The sequence below is a fragment of the Onthophagus taurus genome, chromosome 11 (assembly GCF_036711975.1).
Source record: "Onthophagus taurus isolate NC chromosome 11, IU_Otau_3.0, whole genome shotgun sequence".
Taxonomy (NCBI): Eukaryota; Metazoa; Arthropoda; class Insecta; order Coleoptera; family Scarabaeidae; genus Onthophagus; species Onthophagus taurus.
In genome coordinates this window covers 25506199-25523672 of record NC_091976.1, presented here as the reverse complement: position 1 = coordinate 25523672, position 17474 = coordinate 25506199, and the positions used below count along the sequence as shown (strand labels likewise).

The 17474-nt window shown below is 30.7% G+C and overlaps 3 protein-coding genes across 3 annotated transcripts; 2 read left to right on the top strand and 1 right to left on the bottom strand.

Annotated features, from left to right (window-relative positions):
* The first annotated feature begins 67 nt into the window (after window positions 1–67).
* LOC111413272 (calcineurin subunit B type 2) lies at window positions 68–6752 on the top strand. The gene is made up of 5 exons (XM_023044179.2): window positions 68–374; window positions 612–651; window positions 4598–4774; window positions 4829–4950; window positions 5002–6752. Exons 1-5 carry the CDS (start codon window positions 372–374, stop codon window positions 5170–5172), a joined length of 513 nt encoding a protein of 170 aa, XP_022899947.1. The 5' UTR covers window positions 68–371; the 3' UTR covers window positions 5173–6752.
* Window positions 6753–7173: 421 nt separating this feature from the next.
* Window positions 7174–7825, bottom strand: LOC111413273 (Glutaredoxin 5). Its single transcript, XM_023044180.2, has 2 exons — window positions 7512–7825; window positions 7174–7458 (listed from the first exon to the last, which is right to left on the bottom strand). The coding sequence occupies exons 1-2, from the start codon at window positions 7756–7758 to the stop codon at window positions 7265–7267; spliced, it is 441 nt and encodes a 146-aa protein (XP_022899948.1). The 5' UTR covers window positions 7759–7825; the 3' UTR covers window positions 7174–7264.
* Window positions 7826–8045: 220 nt separating this feature from the next.
* LOC111413274 (apoptosis inhibitor cassowary) lies at window positions 8046–12786 on the top strand. Its single transcript, XM_023044181.2, has 7 exons — window positions 8046–8248; window positions 8310–8471; window positions 8527–8853; window positions 11331–11534; window positions 11592–11786; window positions 11837–12380; window positions 12434–12786. Exons 1-7 carry the CDS (start codon window positions 8174–8176, stop codon window positions 12517–12519), a joined length of 1593 nt encoding a protein of 530 aa, XP_022899949.2. The 5' UTR covers window positions 8046–8173; the 3' UTR covers window positions 12520–12786.
* Window positions 12787–17474: the final 4688 nt, after the last annotated feature.

The window sequence follows — 17474 nt, the reverse complement described above, 5'->3', positions numbered from 1 at the left end:
AAACATAAACATAACTATGTTGTCAAATCGTTACTTCCACGCCTAATGTTGTGTTTCCGTTCAGGAACCGTTCTGGCAATGCGAATAAATTGCATTACAAAAAAAAGTTGTATAATTTGGCTCGCGGCCTGACTGTTCATAAAAAGTCGTTCGTACGACAAATCCCGCAATCGTTATTTATAGTATATTTATTGTTCGCCGTTTCATTTGCGAAATCGTCGTAAAATCGGTAACGCAGCATTTGCGCAATTTCTGAACGTGGCCGGCGGATTGTTTGTCGTCTTTACTGCGCTAGACTTATCCTGTACAACACTTTTTCGATTTATTAATCGTTAATCCGACTGAAAAAAGACGATACAAAACCGCAAACCATGGTAAATATAGTTTCTTATTACGTTTTAGAAAGGTTTTAATAGATTTTTTTAATCTCCCCCCATCGCGTATCCCTCAATTCACGCCGTTTGTTGTATTGGTGCCCGGATTTTGTGTTTCAATTTTAGCCTACTTTAAAGGGGCAAACCCATTTTTATCTTTAGCCCAATAAATTAAAAACATTAATTTGTTAATTAAAATAACATGTATCGAATTAAAATAATAATTTATTTTTTCAGGGAAATGAAAGTTCACTACCTATGGAGCTTTGCTCTAATTGTAAGTAAAAAAGCTGTTTTATTATTCTCGTTTTGTTTTGTGGTCAAATTTAGGTTAATTAGATTTAATATGTGGGTTAATCGAATTAATATTATTCCAAAGGATTTATATTTTTATTAAAAGATTTTCATAAAATTATTTCGTTGCTTTTTCAAATTAATTATTAGAAATGTAAATTATATAGATTTGCGTGTTTAATACAATGAGTAAAATGGGTTTAAATCAATAACTTACGTGTGAAGAAAAATAACCTTAAAAAAAGTTGGGTTATGTCAATTTTTTTTGACATTTAACCCTTTAACTGAAGCCTATATAAATGTTTCTAAATGACTCTCTTTGTAGAAATTTAAGTTCAAATAGTTGGAAATCTAAATATGATCTCTCAGATTCATGATTGTTCCCAGAAAGACATTGTTTGCTTACATGATCTATTTTATACAGGGTGATTAGGGAGGAAATGGAATTTTTTGAAGGACATCAAGGAAGCAAAAATAATGAATAATATATGTTGAAGTCTGATTTTTATTTGTTTCAGAGATAATTAGGTTTTTCTTTTTAAAAAGTTATTCAAATTAAATTTGACATCATTCTTCTAAATGACAATTTGAGTTGTTTTATGAGATCATAAAAATATCTCACATTTTCAGTCATAAAGAATATGCAGAGATGGTACTTGTTGATGGTAATGAGAATAAAAGCTATTAAAAGAGAATTCTGGATAAACTTTACATGTGATATGACCTACAATCTGTATGGAGCGCAAAGGAAGGTGTGAAAGATGCTGAGGAAATGGAAAAAACAGGTAAAGAGATTCTCTATTCTGCCAAAGAACTGGCTGATGTAAGAGAATATGTGAAGAGGATGTTGAAGCCAAAATTTTGAAATTAAAGAATAGAAAGTTGTGTGGAACTGATAACATATCCAATGAGTTGTTAAAGTACTGAGGAGACAAGCTGGTACAGAAATTGATAAAAATGTTTAACAAGATTCTTTTTGACTCAAAAGTACCAGATGAATAGCATAACAGTATCACCATTCCAATATTTAAGCAAGGACAAAAGAATATCTTAAGCAGGAGATTTTTTTTCTTTAATCCCATTAACACCTTGAACAATAAATTTATTTTCCAGGATAGGATTGAAACGCAATTATTGTTTCATATGCCAATATTTCGTTTTTGTATTGAAGCTTCTTCAGTGCTTGAATTTCTACAATTCAAGTTAAACTAATTATAAAACACTACAAAAAACTTACAAATTGTGCTTGAAACAGCGAAAAAGTATTAAAAATCAGCCACAAGGCACATCTTAAAGCCATATGAGAACCACAAAGGTCAACAAATAATTAAACAAGTTTTAAAAAAACACGTTTTCAAAAAAAATTTTTTAACCAGAAACTGCACCAAAAACGATAAAATAATTAGTAAAAATGAATCAGAGGGTTAAAGCTCGAAATATTTTTGATGTAAATCTCAAAAATTAAAGAATAAATGATGCTCAAGGAGTTGACATTAGTCCTAAAATTGACTGTTTACAATGTGAAACATTTCAAGAAATAAGCGTTTATGATAATTATCTTCCCTATCTAAAACCTTACTCTCCTTAACATTAAATAAGTGATCAGTATCCAAGCTATGTTGTGCTAAAGCACATTATCTTTTTAAATTTGTAACATCACCTTTGTGTTGATTTCTGTTTTTTAACCATTGGTCAGTTTGATCAACATAACATTGGTTATAAGAACCACAATATACACAATAAATGACGTTACATTGATATTCAAAGGGAATGTTATCTTTCAACATCGAGTTTGAAAGGATAATACTCTACTATTTTGAAGTTGTTATTTACCCAAGTAGTTTTGAATTTTTATTAATTTATTAGTCAATTCAGGAATGTAAATCAATCTCCTGCTATACGTTCATTAGTTTGTGGCTGAACACCTTCATTGAAATTGTTAGTTGTAGGGTTGAAAAGTAATTTGTTAAGCAATCTAAGGGGATATGAATTACCTAAGTTTGTGTCAAATGAGCTTCTGAAATGCTAATGTTCCTATGTTTCATTGCAAATACAGTGTTAATTTTGATGAAAAGAACTAAAGTGAATGTATCTACCTGAAAAAGTGGGTTTGTTATACCAATCAAACGCGATGGTGCTATTATTATCACTAATCATTTTTGTGTCAAGAAAAGGAACGTAATTATCTTTCTCCAATTCGATATTAAATTGTACATGAGCATTAAAGCTATTTATCACTGCTAAACACTTCCATGAAATTATACACAAGCATTTGTCAAGGAAAAGCTTGAAAACTAAATAATTAACGCTGAAGAACAATAAGGTTTCTGTAATGGATGCAGTATTCTTAATCAAACAGATAAAAGAAAAGACCATCGAGTTTGACAAATCTGCATCATAAATATCTTAAAAGAAAACAAAGCGCCAGCCAACATAGCAAGTAATGGATGCTATTGACACCCTGGGAGGAATTCGGGAGAGATTTTGTAGTTCTACTGCTGCAATAGTCGCAGGAACAGAAGACACTTCTTTGAAGTAAGCTGCAAGCTTAATATGGCTATCACCATTAATAAAACCAAGTCCACGACTACTGCAAAAGATCCAAACAGACGTAAACTCGCAAACGATGACGAGTCAATAGAACAAGTCATACAGTACAACTATTTATCTGGTCATGATCCAGTGAAAGACTTGAGGAACCAAATTAATAAAGCATCCGCAATATCAGGATGCTTAAAATACACAATCTGAATATACAGCAAAGTTCGGATACACAAGGCGTGTATAAGACCGATAATGACATATCAAATAGAAGTAAAGAAATAAAGGCATAAATAATAATAAAGGCATTATTATTATTATTATTGAGGGCAGAAACAAACAAAACCACGATCATGCTACGAGTGGCCGAGATGAAGACACTAAGATCAATTGTAGGGAAAACGAGAATGGAGAGAGTGAGAAATTCGAATATTAGAGATCAATGCAACGTTCTAGACATAGTGAGATGGGGAAAAGAGCGGAAAAGATAATGGGATAATCACGTGAGGCGTATGAGCGATGATAGACTTCCGAAAATTGTGCTTGTAAGTCTTTCCAGAGTTTTCAAAAGAAAGGAGGAGAGACTGATTTGTCTAAATGATTTCGATGTGAAATAATCAAGCTTACCCGGTTTTAGTATGACGTTCACTGTGGTCTCACACCACCGACTAGGTATATAGTGCAGCGCCAGGCATGCCTGGAAGATTTCCACTAGGTGAGGTACTAAATCCTCCACGTCCCGTTGTAAAAGGGCAGGTGTAATACTGTCTGGTCCTGGTGTTTTGAAACTGTTGATGGCCCACCGTATTTTTTCCTCCTTGCAGATCTCTTCGGCTGAAATCCAATCATCTGCAATATGTTCATGGTTGGTGTCCTGTTGCAAGCACACGGAACTTCCGGAACCTAAAAAATGCACCACCATTAATAAATTAACGTTTTTTTTTAGTAAGCCAATTCGTCGTTCACGGTCTGAAGCCAGAACCCGATTTAGTCATTTTTCGTTTTCTATGACGAACGCTTTTTTTTCAATTTTCTTTTATAAAGTTTCCAGTCGGGTCGCTATGTAGACCTTCTTACTGGGGAATGTTATTAAGACCATTTAGACCTCCTCATTATTCAAATAATGTGAGAAATTTTCTAAATACCTATTTCAGCGATCGCTGGATTAGCAGAGGAGGCTCATACCCTTGGCCTCCAAGATCACTGGATCTCACTCCCTTAGATTTTCGTCTTTGGAGATGGATGAAGAATCATCGCTTTATGCAATATTTTTGCTTCCTAGACATGTTTTTAAAACATTTCAATTTCCACCCGAATCACACTGTATATTATATATTCGTTTTAGATTTTCCCGATTTATTTTATACAACTTTTCTTATTTCGTTTAGTTGATGCTGACGAAATTAGACGTCTCGGAAAACGATTCCGCAAGTTAGATTTGGATAATTCTGGTGCATTAAGCATCGATGAATTTATGTCGTTACCGGAATTGCAGCAAAATCCGCTCGTGCAACGCGTTATCGACATCTTCGACGCCGATGGAAACGGAGAGGTGGATTTTAGAGGTAAAAGAACGTAATCGGTTAATAAATAAGGTATTAATTTTGTTTTTGTTGTAGAATTTATACAAGGAGTTTCACAATTTAGCGTTAAAGGTGATAAATTGTCAAAGTTGCGCTTTGCATTCCGAATTTACGACATGGATAATGATGGATTTATATCCAATGGTGAATTATTTCAAGTAAGTTATTGTGGTGTATAGAACGATTAAATTTTGAGGGTTAAAATGTAGGTCTTAAAAATGATGGTTGGTAATAACTTAAAAGATACTCAGCTTCAACAGATTGTGGATAAAACGATTTTGTTCGCTGATAAAGATGAAGATGGTAAGATTTCGTTTGAAGAGTTTTGTTCGGTGGTTGGAAACACTGATATCCATAAGAAAATGGTGGTGGATGTTTAGATTTGTTTTTATTTAAGAGAAGTTTAAAGTACCTTATTTTTATTTGTGAAGATTTCTCAAGTTTAATTTTTGTTATTTACTATTATTATTGATTAATTAATTAATATTATTGAATTTATTGTTTTTCCTTTTTCTTACTTTTTAGATCTGATTTTTTGAAAGCTTTTAATTAAATAAGAACAAAACAAATCGTATCTTAACTTATATGTAACTGTTGATGTAAATATTTATAAATTGCACATGAAGTCATCAGTTAGCCAGTATTTCTTAAAGGAAAAAAAATTAAGCACTATTAACAGTTGCATGTAAAGCGTTAAAAGCTAATTGATAAAAATGAAAAGAAAAGGCAATTTTAAAATGATTTGTTTCTTTAAATTTGGATTTAAACTTGGACCAAATTTATACAACCAACAATTAGGCGGTGATGATGATCTTTTGGGATGATTTTAAAATTGTCTTGTTCAAAAAAATGAAGAAAAAAAACTTGTTTTCAAGTATCTTTGTAAAATACATTACTATTGCATGTCGGAACCGTGCTTGTTGTTGCCGTTTAAATAAAAAAAATCGCGTTGCGATTAATTTAAAAAATATAATGATAAAAAGACCAAAAAAAAAATAATTAAATAAAATTGTCGCATTAAATTCTTTATACTTTTTCTCGGTGTTACATGTGTCTTAGGCGTTTAAGGTGAAAAGAAATGGAAAAAAAATTGATTGTATAATTGGGGTTAAACCTCGCGATATTAAAATAATTATCGTATAAAAAAGAATTTAAAAAAATGATTTAAAATAAAACTAGCGGACACTATGCTTAAAAATGAAAAAGAAAAATGTACTTATTGTAACTATTTGCATGTTTTTCGAAACCCACCCAAAATAAGAAAAATAATCTTTGTGAGTTATGGCGTCCGTTCTTGGGGGTTACAGTGCACAACTTCTAAAAACATTCGCCATTGAATCACCCAAAATTAAGAAAAATAACTAATTAAAAATAATAAATAAATCGATACGAACTTTCTTTTAAATAAATACATAATTTTCGAGGCCTCAATTAATAAATTCTTACACATTTTCGACTCAGGAACACTAAATACTCTTTAAAAGCAAAGTTTGTTTTTTGTCCCTCCTTAAAACTTTGTAAGAATCACGATTTAGCGCCTCGAAAATTTTAAATCTTATTAATTGATTAAATTATATATAAATTTGAATTAATTAATTAATAATAAACCGCCAATTGAATTTGTTGCTGGTTCCTGTATGTGTGTGCTTAAAACGGGAAGCAGCAAATAATTTCTGGGTACATCCCCCAAGAAGTTCGTACCTATTTATATTTACTTCTTTTTCCCCACTCTAGTTATTTCCAAATTATAGAATGTTTGGGAATCTTGTAATATTATCGTAATTAAGTAAATTAAAAAGAAAAATTAAATTTCCACTCGCTTCTTGTATAATATTTCAAAAAGAAAAAGCTGTGGTTGTGTTGTGCTATGTAATAATGAGGATAAAAGATAAAAAAAATATAGTTTGTTCTGTTTTAGATAATTTATGTTGTTCAAATAAAAGTTATTTCACCTCTCTAATTGAAACATTTTTTGATTTTTCAAAAACCTTTATTATAACCATTTATGTATACTAATCATTAAAATGCGAGGCTCAACAACTTAATGTAACAATAATATAACCCAGAAGACAATAATCCAAAACAAGAAAACTTCAACAACAAAATATTAAACAAACAAATAATAATTCTGGGAGATTTTTTTGGTAATGAAGTAATTTCCGTCAATAAATGACAATGGAGAAAGAAATGAGAACATCAAACAGGCTTGCAGGATAGACATTAATGATTGGGTATTGGATAAAAAGAAGAAATGGAATGAGCACACCATCAGGACTAAGAAGCATTGGAAGACCTAGAAAAAGATGGAGCAATCCTTCCAAACAATTAGTGGGCAAAAAAGTGAAGAAAAACGCAGTTATGTCAAAATACAAAAGAAGATATAAATTAAACAATGTCTTTTTTTATTTAATAACAATATTTACATAAAAAACAAACTCTAAATCTAAAATCTCCCCAAAAAAAATTTTTCATTTATTTATTTTTCTCTTTAGTTTCTTTTGAAGGTTCTTCTGCTCCAAGTAAAGCACTTTCAATTCCCGCTTTTTTTAGCTCATCTATTAAATCCCCAGATTGATGCATTTGTAGAAGGATGTCGCAACCTCCAACAAACTCCCCATTAATAAAAACTTGAGGAATTGTTGGCCAATTTGAATAATCTTTAATACCTACGCAAAAAAGAATTAATCCCCAATAACCTTAATTAAATTATAACCAAAACCTTGTCGAAGTGTTTCATCTTGTAAAACGTCGTGTGAATCGTAAGTAACCCCATGCATACGTAAGATTTGGACCACAGCGTTGCTAAAACCGCATCTTGGAGAGTCTGGGACCCCTTTCATAAAAATAACCACTTTATTTTTCGTAACGAGGTTTTTTATGTTATCGTTGGTGTTTTTTGTACAGAATTGTACCCAATTCGTTACCCCCAACTTGTTTCTTAGGATGCCCCGTGTTAAGAAATTCATTTTTAGTTTTGATGTGGGTGATTTTTTGACAGTCTATGAACTTAACCTATAAAAATAAATCGAAGCCCGGTTAAAAAAACTCAACGACGTGAAGTTTGAAATAGTTACATTTTAACGCATGTAGATGGCGCGTTAAATTTCATTAATAATTTATCTTTTAATTATGATTTTTGGTGTTGTTATAAATAATTTTATTTTAGAGTTAAATAGTTTATTAAAACTTAATTTATGAAAATTAATTCGTTGTTTTTAAAAATTTGTAAGGGGCCATTTTGAAAAATTCCTTTTTTATCGACCAAACTTTAGACGCATGTTCGCGTTTTAATACCTTCGTGTTTGTTATCGTAAAGATTTGTTAGTAAAACCGATTTGTTTTGATGATACGTTAATAAAACGGTTAAATCGAATCATCAGAATGGGTGAGGTAACGTTTGATAAGTTGTACGATATTTACAACACGCTTTCCCAAGCGAAGGATAACATAACGCAGGTTGGTTTCTCCACCCTCTCAAAGTGTTTTCTCGTTTATCATATGCGTTATTATTTTTTAGCACACTCAAGAGTATTTAGAAGCAATTGAGGGCACTAAAGGAGGTGAAAAAGAAAAGAAATTAGCTGCCCAGGTAATCTCTAAGTTTTTCAAACATTTCCCTTCTTTACAACTCCAAGCTATTGATGCTATATTCGATATATGTGAAGATGACCAAGCTAGTGTAAGTTAACAAGAAATTAATTAGTTTTATCTGATTAATATTTATTATTTTGTAGATAAGAATAGCGGCTATGAAAACTTTACCCATTTTATGTAAAGAAAGTAAAGAAAACATTGGAAAAATTGCTGATGTTTTATCACAGCTATTACAACTTGATGATCCCCAGGAGTATAATGTAGCAAGTAACTCTTTAATCCAAGTGTTACAAATAGACTCCCTTCTTGTTATTAAGAGTATATTTAAGCAGTTATCCGAATCGGATGCTTTGGTTAGAGAGAAATGTTTAAAATTTTTGGTTACAAAGGTTAAAACTCTGGATAAAAGTATTTTTACCCCAGAAATTGAGGATTTAATATTAGCCGAGTTTAAAAAAATTTTAAATGTAAGTGTATATTAAAAATTTAAAGTGGAATTAAAATTAGAACTAACACTAGAAACATAATTAGATAAAATTATCAAATTTTACCATGCAGTCCAATGCTCTTAATGAACCTTAATGTCTTGCTTGGTGGAAAATCATTCAGATCTTTTGGAGATAAACTACTACCTAAAAATCCAGTATCTGATACAATTAAGGGCAGTGGAATAAAACATGCTCAACCATCTCCTCATCCTCAATATATATATTAAACCTGTAAATGATAGTTCTAGCCACTTTATATGCAAATGAGATAGCCCAAGCAGAACATCCATTGGTAGAGTTGACATTGTCATTGTGTTAAGACATTGTATTACATAACATTAACTGTAATCAATACTTCAACAGAAATTTGAGTAAGTTAAATAGATTAATATCATAATACCTCAGGTCCTAAATTGTTAGGTTATCTGGTATTGTATTTAGTGACTTAAGGCCTGGCTGCAGTTATTTATTGAAAAGAAAAATTTATTTATTGATATCATGGGAAGAAAACAAACAAATAAGTATCTTAAAATGTTTGATTGTGACAAAAGTACAGACAAATCAGTATGTAAATTTTGCAAAACAGAAATTAAGGGAAAACATGCATCTAATCAAGAGAGGCGTATACAAAGGAAACATCCAAATCAATATGTAGAGGAAGCAGGAGGGGGAGAACACCACTAGAAAACCCACTTGATTATCCCACTTCTTCAAAGAAAATGAAACTTCAAGAGTTTTGAGAAACTAATTTAGTAACAATTACGTTTTCAAATAGGAAACTATTTGTTTTACTGGAAGACAGTGGTTTTAAAAAAATCACAGGTCCCATTTTTAAAAAACTTGATATTGTTTTGAATCACTCAACTATATCAAAATTTATAACTGAGAAAGCAAGTATGTTCAACAACTATTATCATTTAAAATTGATACAGCAACACCTAAAGATCGCGCTATGCTAGGAGTTAATGTGCAGTTTATTAAAAATACGAAAGTTTGCATAAAAACACTAGGCATGAGAGATCTTTTAGCATGCCACACAGGACAATAATATTTATTAAAGATATGACAGAACCAATTTTGAAGAAATATAATTTAACTTTTTCTCAAATTTATACTGTTACTTCTGATAATGGGTGAAACATCAGACAATAATGCTGATATTGAGAGTTTTCTTGATTTTAGTGACAATGGTCAGGAGGAAGTTAATGATATTAACAAGAATAATTTGTTTCAACAATTCAACCAATGATGCTTTGAAGGATGAAAGACCATATACAGGGTAATTTAAATTCGACCCCCACCATTGGCATTTCAGAAACCATAAGAGATACAGAAATGGTTAAATGGGGGCAAAGTTGCATATCTTAGAGTTCATCATTTTTCCACTAAGTTTTTGGATCTAGCCGTTTTAGTTTTTAAAATATGGCCGAAAAACAAAAAAAATGACTTTTTCGTTTTTTGCCTATAACTTCTTTATTTTCCGTTTTTTCGTGAATCTAAAAAAAACATTCTTAAGGCAACTTTTTATGAAAAATGTCATGACACAATTAGAAATTTTCTCCGACGTTTCGTTTTCGTGAAGCTATCATCAGGTTTATTTTTTCTTATGAACGCCATATTTGATTTTTGACACCAAAAAATAGGATAATTAATTCTGATTTCATTCAATGATATGTCACACCATGTATTTCAATTAAAAAAGAATTGAATTATTAAAAAAAAAACAAATATCTTATTAGATTTCACGTATTTTTGTTTTTCGGCCATATTTTAAAAATTAAAACGGCTAGATCCACAAACTTTGCTGAAAAATGATGAGCTCTAAGATACGCAACTTTGCCCCAAGTTAACCATTTCTGTATCTGTTATGGTTTTTGAGATCTCAATGGTGGGGGTCAAATTTGAATTACCTGTATATGAATATAAACATGTAGCAAGAAAGGTTGTCAAGAAATTAAGAATACAGACATTTTTAGGCCTTTTAAATAAAATAAACTGCCGCAAACCTATTTTAGACTGCCCAACACGTTGGAGTTTAACATTACTTATGCTGGAACGTCTTCTAGCAATTAAAGAGGTAGTGGTAGAACAAATAAGGACTTACATTTGTCTGAAGTGAATTGAAAATTTATCATATTTGGTGGGAGTGTCCTTCAGAAACTAGTAAAATTGATCTTTCTTTGGCAAGAAGGCTTTATTGCAATATGAAATTTCGTCAAACTACACTAATAAAACATTTTTAGCTGAGATCTACTTAGATCCAAGATTCGTCTGTGTTGTAACGAATGAAGAATTGAATATTACGCAAAATCATTTAATTAGCACATGCCATATGTTGTCTCACCTAGTATTAGTTCTAGTTTTAATTGTTATTCAGCGTTAGATTCTAGTATATTTTTCATTAAACCTATAATTATACCTTTAATTACTAATAGAAATAATATTTTAAACATTAGGATGTAACAGCAGATGAATTCGTATTAATAATGGGTTATTTATCAACATCAAAAGCGGCCAATACTCAAGCGGGACAAATTGAATTAATTAATGTTTGTGCAGATCAAGTTGAAATGGATCAAGATTTAGATATGTTTGATAAGGACGCTAATAATATTGACAGACTTGTTACTTGCGTTAAGTTCGTTTTACCTTTCTTTTCAGTAAGTATTAATTAATTAATTAATAAAAAATTTTTATTTTGAAATAAATATATTTAGGCAAAAATTGAATCGACAAAATTTGTGAAATATTATTGTGACCAAACTTTACCCAGATGGGATGAAATTAAAGAACTTACTGATGGTGAATCATACCAATTAATGATTCTAAGACAATTAGCTGAATTATCGACGCATTGTGGAAAATTAGAAAATCCATCTGTTCAAGTTGTACAGATTTATGACAAAATAAAAGTAATTATTAATTTATTATAAAAAAAATTTATATTAAATAATTTTTTTAGACATATATGCCACCTCCACCTGAAGATACAACTTTAACAACTTTACCATCATTAGATTTTTCTTCAGTGGAAGCTCTTTTATACGCTTTTCATAGATTAGCACGTCAATGTCCCGATTTTTTAACTCACGATCCTCAAGAATTGAAAGAATTTCGTGCGAGACTTATGTATTTTTCTAGAGGAGTGCAAGGGTGTCGTAATGCGATTAAAGCGGATAAAACAAAAACTTTAAGTGAAGAAAACGAAAAAGTTCTGAAAATCTCACCAATAATGTTTGATAATATTAACACAATCATCAAAGATTTATTTTATCAGCCTCCTATGTACAAATGTAACGTCACCTTGTCGTTTAAAACGGAAGTTAGTCCATTAAAAAAAACGACGGAAGTTAATGTAACACAAAAAAGACATGTTCCAATTACGTTCGAAAGTAAAAATGGTTCTGCTCCACCCTATAAACAAGGAAGACCAAATCGGAGTGGTGATAACGTTAAGTTGTATACACCTCCAAGTGGAAAATTTAGTAATAATTTCCAACATTACGGTATTTATATTTATTTATTAATATTCCAATTTTTATGATTAATTTTTTTATAGATCGACAAAGAGGAAATCGATTTGGTGGACGAGGTGGTAGAGGTGGATTAAGAGGGAGAGGTTCAGGTCGAGGATGGAGAAATTAATAAATCTTTTTTTTTTTTTCATTAATTAGCGTTTAGAATGATTTGTTGAATTACGAAATAGATTAAAAAGAAGATTTGGAAAATAAATATGATCACAAAGAAGATTCAAAAAAAAAAATTAATACTTTCTTTTGATAATGTTTTCGTTTTAAATTGTGTCAGTATTTTGTGATTAATTGCAATTACTATAATGAAATATACAATTTATGTGAAAAGAAAAAATTAGAAGTGTTAATTTAAACTTCTTTTTTGTAAAGGTTTTTTTGATTTATTTAGTTTTAATATTTTTATGAGTAATCCTTAACCTTTCCTTTATTTTCTTTTTTAGCAAATTTATTTTAATTCCTTTTCGTCAATATCAACATCCTTTTGTAAATCCTTACGTCTGTGAAATAATGGTAAGTTACAAAATGAAAAATTATATTATTTGTTAAGTTTTAAAAAGTTTTTAATATAATGGCAATGCCTTAAAGGTGTTCTTAATGGCAAGAGATTGTAACCCAGATAAGTAACAGCCAAGGAGATTAATTACGAAAGAAAATCGCTTATAAAACTTGATCACATTTGAATGCAACATGAGGATGTGCTATTAGGTCAATGTCACCATCTAAATTAGATCTAGTTCTAATTTTATGAGAAGTAGAATAATGCAATAATGACCAATTCTATGTTGTGGACCATAATTTTAATAATTTGTTCCACAAAAAACATCTTTTTATATAGTGTAGATTGTGTTCTAAAAGAGATGAGTTGTTAGGTCAACATGTCAATTATACACTTGAAAAATTCTGAAAGTCAAACGTAAGTTCAAGAATCCATAAGAAAAGGTCTTACTCAATGAGCTATTATTGATGATTTTGGGGTACAAATACGACATTTCAAATGAATTTAAGATCTAAAACTTCAAAGTTATATTTGCAACATTTTAGAACTCATCCTTAAATTTTTGCGCAACCCCAAATTTCTTTAAGTATAAAAATACTTCAGTTTGCTATTTATGTATACCAAAATTGAGCAGAACAGATATTGTTGAATTACCAATATATGAGTTAGTCTAGAAAATAGAGTTATAATAAACTTGAGACCTTTACAAAGACTTGGGATTTTAAGTAAGCTCAAGTTAGTGCTTGGTTCCAAAACTCAACCTTAGTTGTCATACAAGTACTAAAAGTAAACTACAATTACATTCAAAACAGTTAGTGTAGAAATACTTGTAATAGTCTTAATTACAAGATAAATAAAAAAAATTCCATATTTATTATTTGTTTATAATATATTTTTAATGTTTATTTTTCAGCCAATTTATGAAATGTGTAAAAATGATGTGCACTTTAGCGATCGTAACACGTAATGGATTAATACTAGAAAAGGAGAAATTAGTTTGCTGGTATGATGTTAGCAAAGTATTAATGCAACTAAAAATGTATTAAGGCAAAATTGAATATACATAGGAAGAAAAAATTTGAAAATTTGGGGATCACTAAAGAATCATAAAAACTACATTTTTAGATAGTTCCATGCAATGTGAAGTTTTTTTAAGACTATGACTACCCCTATATTTTTAAATAGCAACCCCTATCGAGTTTTACCTTATTTTAAAGGTAATGGAAAAAGAAACACAACCCCATAAACCAAAACCCAATATCTTAATTCTTTCAAGAATTATGAGGGGTTGATTACCAAATGGGAAAATGGGAATTGAAAAAAATGTGATGTTGACAGAAATTTTCTTTTGAACGTTGTTTTCTCTGATGAGGTTACTTTCTACTTGAATGGTAAGGTTAATAGGCTCAATTGTCGTTATTGGAGTGACGAAATTGCACGTTTAATAAGAGAAGGTCATACTCAGAGACCGAAGAAAATTAATGTATGGGCTGGTATTATGGGAGAGAATGTAATTGGTAATTGGAGACAGATATCTGCATCTGGTAGAAAATCAAGTGTTCGTGCCGTATGCCCTAATGGTATTAATAATAAGTGGTTCCAACAAGATGATAGTCCTCCACATTTTAGTCGCACAGTTCGAGACTTTTTAAGCCGTACGTTTCGAAACCGTTGGATTGCTAGTAGAGGTGACATTGAGTGGCCACCACGGTCTCCTGATCTAACACCACTCGATTTTTTCTTTTGGGGATTTCTGAAATGCAGAGTGTATGCAACAAAACCAGAATGAATCAATGATTGAAAATCGCATACATGAAGAATCACCAATATCACTTGGGATATGCTCCTGATGGTTCAAAATTCCATCTATGAGCGTTTGGGTTATTGCGAGACCGAAGAAGGTTGACAATTTGAACATTTGTTATAAAAATCGTAATAAAAGTGCAAAAAAGCATGAAAACATTTTATTTTCCCATTTGGTAGTCAACCCCTCATAATTCTTGAAAGAATTAAGATATCGGGTTTTGGTTTATGGGGTTGTGTTTCTTTTTTCATTACCTTTAAAATAAGGTAAAACTCTACAGGGATTGCTATTTAATAATGTAGGGGTGGTCATCCCCTAAAAAAACTCCACATTGCATGGAAGCTCTAAACTATCTAAGAATGTAGCTTTTATGACTCTTTAGTGATTCCCAAATTTTCAAATTTTGTTCTTCATTCGTTCAAAACTTATAGCTCCGTCCCGGGAGTTTTGGGAAACCTATATAAAACTGGAAAAGCACATGGAAGAGAACTGGAAGAAGACAACTCTCCCGTTGATACTTCTTTTGCATATTTAACAAGGAACAACGAAGTTCCAACAAGAACAATGCTTTTCGAAATACAAATTACACGCAAATCATTGTATGAATATTTTCGGAATGTTCACATCAGAGATATTATGGAATACAATAGGAGTGTACCATTTGGATGATTTATTGATTCTGCCATAGAATAAAAAGTAAGATAAAAGTGAAACTTCGCTATCAAAGGATTAGTGTTCAATTATTTTGTATTTATCTAAATGCATCAAATGCATAAAATATTGAAAATAATTGTTGTCTCATGATCTCTTAATTTTTCCAAGTAGCTATTAATATTTTATGGCACAACTTAATTGATTTTAATAATTTAAGTGATTCTTCCCAATCATATTTAAGTACAATTTTTATTTTTTTTTGGTATGGATCCCATTAAACTAGTTACCAATGGCTTACGAATGCTCTAATCACTTCTCAAAATCTTGCACTTTTAAAATGAGTCAATATGTCTTTATAACTATTACAGTGTTGGAATTCAAATCATGGTTCATATCATATTCTGGTAACAAAATGATTATTTGATTATTTATAATCACTAGTACTGCAATCACTATTAACGTGTAGAAACCTTTATTACTTTTCATTTTGACACTAATGTTATCTGGAATCCACCTCCAATGATCTGGAATTTACTCCTATTCAATTTTCATTACTCCTATTAACATAATGGTTTAATAAGGATGAGATGACCTCTTATTTCCGGTGAATTATTATATTTCTGACAGAACTAAGAAATCCGTAGCTATCCTTAGCCGATTAACGGTTAAGTATGGTCCTTAATCCAAAATTATTAGTATCATGATAAAATTTTACTATTACAGACTAATTCGGAATAAAGCGAAGTTGCCAGGAAACCATTTCTTGAATCTATTAGAATCTATACCTAGAACAAGAAACATTCGGGTTTAGCCGCGCGTCTTTCAAAACGGCTAAACCCGAATGTGTTAGTTCTAATGATAGTGCTAGTATAAAACTAGAACTAACACTAGACTTAAAATTACGTCTTCAGACGCACGGCTAAACCCGATACTTTCTAGTTCTAGGTCTAGTGTTAGTATTGCATTTTAAGTGAAGTTCTCTGTATACAAGCCAGTATTAACAAACAATGTAATTGTAGTATCGTTGCTAAGACTTGTTGCAATTAAATGATCTTAAGGTTAATAACCGCTTATTTAAAGTTTGAGTTACAGTGACATCGGCAAGATATGTAAATACAGTATGTCCCCGGATTGAGTTACAAAGAGGAAAAAAAATTTTGTTACTGATTTTTCAAACTTATCTCAGCATAAATAATGCGTCTGATATGTTCAAACTACTAAATCGCATGAATTTTATACTCTAACTATAAAAGTTAACTAATTATTCCCATTTTTATGTAAAAATTGGACTTTTTTCAAAATTGAAAATTTTTTAAATTCAATTTTTGGGGATGATTGAAACAAATTGTTTACAATGAACCATTACAAGATGATGCATAACTATTAAAACTAAGAATAATTAATGCGAATTTCTACCACTGGCGGAAATTCGTAATACTTATAAAGAATTTAGAACTCGTCTTCAAATGTGTGTCGAATTAGGAAGTTATAACTTTTATGGCTTCTATGGTTACATATTGTAAATTGAACTTGAAAAATTTTTAATATAGGAAAAGTTTAATTTTTACATAAAAATGGGAATAATTAGTTAACTTCTATAGTTAGAATATAAAGTTCGTGCGATTTAGGCTCCTAACTACCATCTTCTGGTTAAGCTATCTAAAGGATTATTACCATGGTTACGGCTATTTTACACGCTCTGTTTGGCTAGTAGATGTTGATCTATAAGATAAATTTAACTAAAAGATGGTAGTAATGGACCTTAGTGGTTTGAACATATCCGACGCATTTTTTTCCCTCTTTGTAACTCAATCCGGGGACATACTGTATATGATGCAGTTTTGTGAGATTGATAAACTAAAGTGAATTTGAGAAAACTGATATAAGGTTTTATTTGGATACTTCGGATTTTTTCAATAAGCTAATATGAAATTTGATGAAGCTTTATTAATTAACAGAAATGATGGTAATCATTCTGTTTAAGAATTACTACTCATTCAATTATGTACTCATTAATGCTAATAATCAACAAAACGAGCTATGGATGACGGAAGTTTAGCAAATACTTTCAATAAAGTTAATTTGTTCCAATACCTCATAGAGGCTTAATGAA